The sequence below is a fragment of the Triticum aestivum genome, chromosome 2A (genome assembly GCF_018294505.1).
Source record: "Triticum aestivum cultivar Chinese Spring chromosome 2A, IWGSC CS RefSeq v2.1, whole genome shotgun sequence".
Lineage (NCBI taxonomy): Eukaryota > Viridiplantae > Streptophyta > Magnoliopsida > Poales > Poaceae > Triticum > Triticum aestivum.
The window spans coordinates 117969039-117979065 of NC_057797.1; the positions used below are offsets into that span (position 1 = coordinate 117969039).

The following is a 10027-nucleotide window of genomic DNA, read 5'->3' on the forward strand; positions in this document are numbered from 1 at the left end:
CAGTCCCAGGAAGGGAACAACAAGGGCATGGATGCCAGCCGTCGCCGTAGGATAGGTTTGTTTTTTGTTCTAAATGTTGGAAATATAATGAAAATCCGACGTGTCTGCATGAACGTCGTCTGGTTTATATGAAATCCGCCGTATTCGCACGAATTTCGTCCGGTTAGTTTGAATAGTTGTTTAAATGTGTGCGGGCAGCGGTGGATCGCGGCGTCCAGCATCAGTGTCCGCGTACTGGTCCCTTCCCAACGCGGACGGATGCCGAAGCAAATTTGCGGGTCAACGTTGGAGATGCCCTAACACAATAATATCTTTAACAACTTCTCAACAGAGATCACATCATAACAAGCTAACGACGAAGCAAGCAATAGAACAATTTTATAGTGCAGGGCGAGAAAAAGGAGGGCTACTTTGTCAATACCATTTCTGTCATAGCTAAGGGAAGGCTAATTACAAGACCTTGAGAGAAGGATACAGTAATAGAAACCTTCAGAGCCAAGGCCTGGCATGGGTCACTGATCGATCTGGATCTTCTATATCGACCCTGACACGCATGCATGCATTGTTCTACTAGATGAAAGGAGAGACAACACCAAGTCCAAAAAGGAAACAAGCTAGACTTGATGTACTAGCTATATAGCCTGCTCGATCTTCATGCGAGTTAGAGCTAGAAGGCTGTTGATTGATGAATTAACCCTTCTTTATCCCGTTGCTCTTCACTAGCTTGCGCATGAACTCCTTTACCTGCACAATGTATATGACCACAGGTTACACATATGAAAACAAATTTCATGTAAAACTCAAAACCCCTGACTACAACTTATAGTCCCTCTGAAAAGAAATGTAAAGGTGTTTTACCTCAGCAGGCTCACGCAGAGAGTAGGATGCGCTGGTGTCCTTTGGAAACTTGGTCACAAGGATCCCGATGCCTTGTCCCATGTTCTGCAGCACCTATTTTGATTTATTTTTTTTGCAAAAGTAAAGGGCTCAGTTCATCGGATTGGATCGATAGCGCGCATCAGCGCAAAAGTACAGGTGCAGCGTGTACTATACCTTGAATGCATCCTCGTCTGTACGGTCATCCCCGATGTATATCGGGAAAACGTCGCTGCGCCCCGCATAGCCTGCAAAGGAAAAACCATCCAAAAATCTATTGTGAATATTTATGAAGCAAGTACCTAACAAGACATGTATGAAGCAGCATCAACATTTATGCATTTGTACTATGTGCTGTGTTTTTCTTTTCCAAAACAAAACAACGGGCTGCCCCGTCGATTTTCATTGTGATGTGCCGTGCAAGAACTCACCGAGAGACTTGAGCAAGAACTTGAGAGCGTGTCCCTTGTTCCACTCGATGGAGGGCCGGATCTCGAGGACCTTTCTCCCCTTGGTGAGGCAGAGTTTCGGGTAGTCGTCCAGCACTGCCTTCACCTCCCTGCCCAGAGCATCCCATTCCGCCTCCTCGACGCAGCGGAAGTGCACCGAGAGGCAAAACTTGTTGTTCTCCACCATGGCCCCCGGGATGGACTCCATCTTCGCCGTCAGCTTCTCATACACCTGCAAATTAATCGATCCGGACCACACTTGTCAGCAAATCGTTTACATTCTAGTAGCAGTAGTGGACTTGATGGCGAGAAGAAAAGTACACCAAGATTAGTACTCGTTGATTAGGAATATTATTTCTCAGGTACGTAGTTTAATTAATCTCTCACTGGTGAAAGACAGGGTCAGGTCGTGCATGCCTACCTCCTGAATGACAGGCAAGAACTCGGTCGCCGGCTGGCACAGAACCTCGTCAGCCTGCATAGACAAAACGAACAACCACTCAATCACGCAGCTCGCAAGCGACTTAATTACAGCAAACAAAAAATTAGGGCCAATGAAAAGTCTCTTTCACGAGGACTGTAGAGAGAGAGAGAGAGAGAGAGAGAATAAGTGAGGAAGAAAATTCGGAGGAAGGTAGATGTCGACTAACTTAACTAACCTTTGCCTTGTGGTTAGACACTTTGGTGGGGCCCTTGATGTCCATGCCGTGGCTCCCGGCGTAGTACAGCTCCTCCAGTTTCACAAAGTTGAACACCTGCGTACATATTGCACCATAAATACAAATACAGTGCTCTTTTGTTTCTTTTGTACGTAGATGAAGAGGTAACCGGGCAAAGGGGAAGGGGGAAGGAGAGAAGTACTACTGCGAGGAAACGCTCATGAAAACGATCGCTGTGCCTCTTTCTGTGGGCGGAAGTACTAGTAGTGCGAGAAAACGCTCATAAAAACGCTCGCTGTGCCTCTTTGCATGTACTGTTGTGTGTATAGCGTCTAGGTTCACGGCCGCAACCAAATGCGGCATGCATGCCATGTCATGTGGACGGTGAAAATCACGGCCAAATAATTACAAAAGGGAACCTGGAAGATTCCGTTTACGGTGCACGCTGCTGGAGCCGTGGTGTGAGGTGCAAGACTAGGCTTCTTTTACAGCACCAAGAAAGCAACAACAACAAAAATGCAACGGCTGCAGCAGCAGCAGCAAGGAACCAAGAAAGTAGCACTAGAGGATATGTTGGCGCTGGAATGTACCTTGTCTCTGCATCTCCCACTCACGATGGCCGTCGGGAAATGCTGCGCGACGCCCCTCACCGCATCCCTCATCTGCGTCAATCAAAGAGAAAATTAAGAACAGGGCAGTGCAAAGGGAACCTCTGTGAACAGAGCATGCTCTGCTTCGATCGCGTCGCAAGAAGGCGTCACAAGACATGGAACGAGGGAGCAAGGAGACTGACCTCCTCGGTCATGACGGCGCGGTCGGGGTCCTGGACGATCGGCGAAAGGGTGCCGTCGTAGTCGAGGAACATGACGATCTGCTTCCCCTCGGCCGCCGCGAGCACGCCCTCGAACCACTCCAATGCTGACGGGTGCTTCTCCTGCGATTCAGGCAAAGATTCTTCAATCATCGCGGAGAGAGGGAGGGAGGGTGGGAAAGAAAGCAAGCAGCAGCCATGGGTGGATGTGAGAGAAACTTACGATCCACTCCTCGTTGTCGGCGCCGGCGGGGGACATGGGGTGGCGGGGCGAGGAGGCCTTCATCGAGTCCAGCAGAGACCCGCCCATCAGCACCGCCGAGGTGGCGAGGTCCATGCGGCCCAGGGAGGCCTTCCTGCAATCGCGCGCCCTCCGCGGCGGGAGCGACACGAAATGGCGACCCGGCTGCGCCGGCGCCGCCACGGCGGTGACCGCCTCCTCGGCAGCAAAGGTGGCGTGGTTCATCATGACGAGAGCGCGGACCGACACAGGGAGAAAGTCTGAAGAAGCGCCGGGAGAAAAGCAACAAGATGCGTGGGCTACGACGAGAGCAGCGAACGAAGAGAAGGAGAGGCTGTGGTGAGGATGGTTCGGGGGGAGTGGAAGAAGGAGAGGAAGCTGGTTTGATGGTTTGGGCGGTGGACTCCGGCTCTATATATAGCGTGTAAGGGCTGACCCACCTCTTGGAATTTCTTACGTGGAAGTGACACATTTTGATGATTGAGAAATGCCGGGGACAAAAGAAGAAGAAATGAGATGTGCACATATTTCCAAACATTTTGCGCCTCATGTTAATTGTGTTTCACATGAATTACGTATACTCCAAGAGTTGTAGTGAGGCGATATGTTTATCTTAAAATACAAATATCGCGTGACCACACGTTTCTTCTACTACTTGTTTTTGCTGGTAATGTCATGTCACTTACATGCCAAATATGGCGATGTCGCCTAGCGGTCGACGAAGGCTTGGGTAAGTTACTATGCATATTCGACGCAAAAAAAGAGTTACTATGCATATTATACCTTTAACGTATAGTGGAACCTTCTTTTTTTTAAAGAAAAGGCATCAGCCAAGCCTGAGATGGGGCTCGAGTCTAGCCCGGCTTTGATTTAACAAAGCCATCAACCTACTCGGATTACAAACACATACCCTCGGGCAAAGAAAAGAAAATACACCGCGAAAGGTACAAGAACAAAGAACAACATGAAACTAAGCCTCACACACTACGGCAACTAAAGAAAGGTAATTTAGGATGAAGCCATAGACGCCGAGGTCCTCAACCGAGAATGTAGCACCAGGAGCAAGATCACACTGGCTCAAAGGAGAGAGGGACTGGCACCAGCGGGGCCATGCACCTACGGACCCCAACATGGCACATCCAACACCCATCTTCGAAGGAGGCCACTACCTCCTCACCTGGATCGAAGCGTCACATTGTCACAAGCTGCGATGGATGCCGCCAGACAACACATAGAGAGGGTCAGCGCATCCCCATGAGCCACAGGAGACTCCCCTTGAGCAGAACAAGGCTGTTGCAAACATCCAGCACTGGTAGAGGGGAAGCATCACGCCAGGACGAAGAGGGCCACATCACCGCCAACCACCCACAAGCGCCCACCGACCACAAGGCTCCCAACACTACTAGGGAAAAGCCTATACACAGAATCTTACCAGCAGCGCGCTTTAAAATCAGGCGCTGCTGCTAAGTAGCAGTAGCGCGGGTTTTTAACCCTCGCTACTACTAAGTTGATAGCAGTAGCACTGGTTTTTTACCCTCGCTACTACTAAACAGTCTCTACCGTGCCCCCGGGGACATGCCATAGTAGTAGTGCGGGTTTTTAACCCTCGCTACTACTAAGTTGATAGCAGTAGCGCTGGGTTTTACCCCTCGCTACTACTAAGCGGTCTCTACCGTGCCCCTGGGCCATGCCATAGTAGTAGCGAGGGTTATAAACCCGCGCTACTACTAAGTTTTTACCCCTCGCTACTACTAAGAGGTCTCAACTGTGCCCCTCCGGGACATACCATAGTAGTAGCGAGGGGTAAAATCCCTCGCTACTACTAAAGGTCCCATTTTGAAACTCTACACCCCCACCCCCCGTGTGGATCGCCTTTTCGGTTTTGTAAAAAGCAAAAGAAATGATAAAAACTTCAAAAATTAAAATCCTTCGAGTTGTAGTTATGTTACTACATCTACTAGTTAGGAAAATTTAAAAACTTAAATTTGGACATGTTTTGCAAAAAGTGTAGGGAAAATGTAAAACGGCTATAACTTTTGCATACAATGTTAGAAAAAACATATAATATATCAAAATGTTTCAAAAATTAAAATCCTTCGAGATGTAGTTATGTTACTACATCTACTAGTTAGCAAAATTTAAAAACTTAAATTTGGACATGTTTTGCAAAAAGTGTAGGGAAATGTAAAATGGCTATAACTTTTGCATACGATGTCAGAAAAAACGTATAATATATCAAAATGTTCAGCACGAAAATCCGCATACGATAGAGACCGCCTACGGCCTGTTTGCAAATTTTTAGAATCCTCAAATTCTAAAAGGAAAAAAAGTTATGCTCAAATTTCAGTTTTTTTTAATTTTGGTCAAATCTGGTCAAACTATGGTCAAACTACTTATTCAAGAAGTATTAGTGTTACTAAATAATTATTCAAAAAATATTAGTGTTACTAAATAATTATTTCAATTTTTTTGGAATTTTGGTCAAATCTGGTCAAACTTTGGTCAAACTTTGGTCAAACTTTGGTCAAAATGTGGTCAAACTCCTTATTCAAGAAATATTAGTGTTACTAAATAATTATTGTTTTTTAGAACAATAGTTTTAAACTCAAACAGCGAAATGTGTGACTTCATGCTCAAGCTAAACTCCCGAGGGTTAATAGGATTGACATCTTACTATTGTGAGGAAAACAATAAGTGCAGACTTGGAATCGAGGGAGAATAGAACCCGGAAGTTAAGCGTGCTCAGGCTGGAATAGTGAGAGGATGGTTGACCGTCCGGGAAGTTAGATGATTTAGAATGATGAGGGGTGATTAGAGATTAAATTGAGCAGCGATGAGGGTGATTAGAGATTAGAAGTTAAAATAATTCAGAAATTCGAAAATTCGCGCAAAAAATTCAAAAAAAAATTCGTGGGTTAGTAGTAGCGCGGGTTTTTACCCACGCTACTACTAATGGACGTAGTAATAGCGCGGGTGGCACCCGCGCTGCTGCTATACGTTAGCTGTAGCGCCTTATTAGTAGCGCCGACCCCCACGCTGCTAATAGGCCCAAAACCCGCGCTGCTGCTAGGCTTTTCCCTAGTAGTGCAAGGCAACACCTTCAAAAAGGGAACGACGCTGGGAGCGTCGCCGCCGCCCAACAGAGCTAGGGCTTTCATCCGGGAGACCTAGGGGAAGGGGAAGTGGTGTGGATAGTCCATACAGATGCCTCCAAGGAGGGGAACGGTGCCCTCGGGCATCGTCGTCGATGCGGCTACCATGGCCGGCCAAGGATTTTGCATAGACTACCCCAACGCCACCAGCCACACCCCCTATCCAGGATCCGGCAAACCAAAGGAGGCACATCCCGGCCAAAGGGGGCCGCACGCTAAACAGGGGAGGGGAGAATGCCAGATCTCGCGCCGCTAGCCGCCGAAGCAACCACCAGCCGCCCGCCTCCTCCACCAAGATCCTGCCGCCCACACAACCAGTGACCCCGGATCTGCCGTGCGCACCACCGGCCGCCGCAGATCAGGCGATGCCTCACCAGAAGAGTCGCCGCTCCGGTTCCAGAACTCCCCGCGCAAGGGCAGGGCAGCCGAAGGCCCCGCCTCCACCATCCTTGGCTGCATCATGGGCTTGCCCGGTGGCTGCCTCAGGCAGCGGCGAGGGGGTTGGGGAAAGGGATGGCCGGCAGTGGCCTGGGGTTGTTGCCCCCTGAGTCGCCCAAGCGGGGCAACGCGGGGGTGGGGGAGCCTCTTAGCATAAGTCAATGCTCTGAATCAACACATATCGTGGAACCTTCCTCATGGCCGAGGAGCCAAGCCCAAGGGTACCACGACTTCGGCCCTGGTCTTGTACCAGAAACTCAAGATATTATGAATTTGATTTTACCATGTGCAAGGGTATGCCTTGATTTCATACTTGTTGCTATCATGTACTCCCTCCGTTCGAAAAAACTTGTCCCAATCTTGTTTCTCAAATAAATGTATCTAGCACTAACTTGATGCTACACACATCCATTTGAAGGACAAGCTTTTTCGGACGGAGGGAGTACATATCATGGTCTCGAGTTGAATGTGAAAATTTATTTCTAAGTGACCACTCAATGCCCTAAATTATTTATACTGATTTTGCAAAATTCAATCCCTTGAGATTTTGTTGAGTCTCAATTGATATTGAAAAGTGAACCTTTATTTCATGGGAAGTGCGTAATGTACTTTCTTCAAAAGTGAGAAAAGTGCAGTTTTTAGCTTTTCAGAATTGATTGTGGCTTAACAAAATCTCAGCCAGCTATGGCATAGATGAATCATTTTCTTATTTGCACTTAAGGCAATTACAACATAGATGTACCATTTTCTGTTTGCACCTACAAATATTGCAATACAATTTACTCCCGTGAAAAAGTCATATCAAAAAATGGGAATTCCATGCCTGGTATAGGCATGCAATTAAAGTTATTTGATATCATATTTAAACATTAATAATCAAAACTAAGTGCTAACAATTTTAAGTTTGAAAACACGGTAATGGACTACAATTGATTGAATGAATGAGGAAAAGGAAACTGAATTTAGTTTTGTGTTATATTTTTTCAACCAGGTTTTCCCCTTTCCATTAGTTTTGATACTAGAAATATACAATTCATTATAAGTGAAGAAAAAACGGAAAGAAATAAGCGAGCATTACCAAAAAACGGTGCACGTGCCTGCAATCTGACACATATACTACATGGCGAAAACACAATTTGGTCTTTGTCGTCTACCCCGACAAAAAGTTGACGGCAAAGAGATATACTGATGACAAATTACCTGATTCCTATAGTGGAACACTATCAGGTATTTTTGATTCAAAGCATTTCTAAAGGAGTTTAGAAGGATTCTAATCCTAAGATTTTTTTTTCTTGCACACACCTTGGTTGATTTGTGCAATTACAACCCATAGGATGTTTCCTTAGAATTCATTTGTACTAATTTCATAGGAAAATTTCCATTTGGTCCAACCACATGTGAAGCATTCGATGTTTTCTTGTGGACAATCAAACACTCGTACTATTCTTGTAGTATCCAAGATGATATGCCACTCAATTGTTTTGTCTTTTTTTTCTATTCCTATGTTTTATGAATCCTACAAATCAAAGATACCCTCACACGCCAAAGCGCAGCCAAAATAAGGAACACGTACATGGTTTTACAGACCAACATAAAAGGGTGACAGGTGAGAAAAACAAAAGGCAAGGTAATCCGCCACCTCTACTCTCTACAACCCATTATAGGTCCTTGATAGATTCTTGGCAACGACACAACAAGTTGACAACAATAGTCTTGAGGCTTTCGGCTCCAATCTTTAGCTATGCAGCGTGCTTCAGCTTCTGTAGTCCTTCCTAGTACAAGAAAAGCCAACAAGTGGCAAACACAACTCCAAAAGGGGTTTTGATTATTTTAATTTTGTTGTTCCCAAAATAGTCATACACACTCATCGACTCAAACATGTATATAATCTATTGCCATCATTTTATACCAATACATATGAATTGTGTGGCTAAACAGAGAAGGTAGTTGGAGAGGTTTTTTTAATGAAAACCAGGCAAGATGCCCGTTGTTTTAGAAAAATAACAAAGAAGCTGAATTAAATCGATGATTACTAAATGAAGAAAAACGTATAAAAGCGGCAGTTACTTGAAGAAAGAAAAGGCTCAAAGTGACGGGCGACAGGCGGATTCATAGCTATGAGGAGCTCCACCCACCAAAATCCCAGCCAAACGTTACTATGTTCTGCTCAAGGCATTTATTGATTATCTTAATTAATAGAAGTGGACACATAGCAATACAACTCTGAAAGAAAAGAAAGAATTAGTATGTGAGAAGGAGAGTTTAATGAGGGTCACTGGATGTCTACCACCTTGTCCATTGATATTTAGCATTTCATTATATAGTCTTGATGTTCTGATGTGGAAGTGCGACATTTTGATGCTTGAGAAATACCTATGGCAAAGAATAAGAAATGAGTTGTCCACATAATTCCAAGCATTTTACAATTCATCTTAATTGTGTTTCATAAGAATAATGTATACTGCTAGAGTTTTACCAAGGCGGTATATTTCTCTTGAGACACTAAATCGCGTGACCAGACATTTCTTCAACTTGTTTCCGGTGATAATGTCATGTCATTTTATATGCTAAATATAATTTTAATGTTATATCATTTCGACAGGTGATTTGATTATTATAATTTGTTGGTCCAAAAATCGTCATACACATTCGTCTACTCAAACATGAATATACTTGATTGCTATCATTTTATACCAGCACATATGAATTGCGGGGACTAAACAGAGAAATGGGTTGGAGCGGCTTCTTTAATGGAAGACACGCAATATATGCCATTGTTTTAGAAAAATAACTGAGAAGCTGATTAAATCGATGATTATTATATTACTCACAAATAAAAATAACGGTTATTACAAGAAATACCTGACGTTTATGGAAACGGAAAGGTGCTATTGTTTTACGCAGATACTTGTGAGTTATGGCAGCTAAACAGACAAGCGGGTTCAGAAGGTTTCTCAATAAAAATCAAACAGACTCATTGTTTTAGAAAAATAACAAATAAACACGGTTATCAGGCAACTATTACTCGAAGAAAAAAAGATAAAAGCTACGGTTATTGGAAGAAGAAAATATTAGAAGGAAGTTAGGTGCTACGTACTATTTTTATACCATTACACATATGAATTGTGATAGCTAAACAGTGAAGCGGGCTAGTGTGATTTATCATAAATGGGACAAGATGCCCTTTTTTTTTCTTAAAGTAACAAACGGCCGGATTAAAGCGATGGTTACTGGATAAAAATGGTAATATAAAAGTGGCGGTTGTTAAAGGAAAATAAAAGTATGTCAGTACCAGTCTGACGTTCGATTCGGCAGGGGGCTAGAGTCAACAGAAGGTTTGCTAAGACCGACCCACCCACCCCCCCCCCCTCCCCACCCCACCCCACCCTGAGGCGAACAAT

The 10027-nt window shown here is 44.7% G+C and overlaps 1 protein-coding gene across 1 annotated transcript; it reads right to left on the reverse strand.

Moving 5' to 3' along the window:
* Nucleotides 1-357: 357 nt before the first annotated feature.
* On the reverse strand, nucleotides 358-3421 carry LOC123187888 (trehalose 6-phosphate phosphatase RA3). The gene is made up of 9 exons (XM_044599868.1): nucleotides 3019-3421; nucleotides 2778-2918; nucleotides 2575-2646; nucleotides 1985-2080; nucleotides 1747-1800; nucleotides 1308-1557; nucleotides 1054-1124; nucleotides 859-951; nucleotides 358-744 (listed from the first exon to the last, which is right to left on the reverse strand). The coding sequence occupies exons 1-9, from the start codon at nucleotides 3262-3264 to the stop codon at nucleotides 691-693; spliced, it is 1077 nt and encodes a 358-aa protein (XP_044455803.1). The 5' UTR covers nucleotides 3265-3421; the 3' UTR covers nucleotides 358-690.
* Between the last annotated feature and the right edge of the window lie 6606 nt (nucleotides 3422-10027).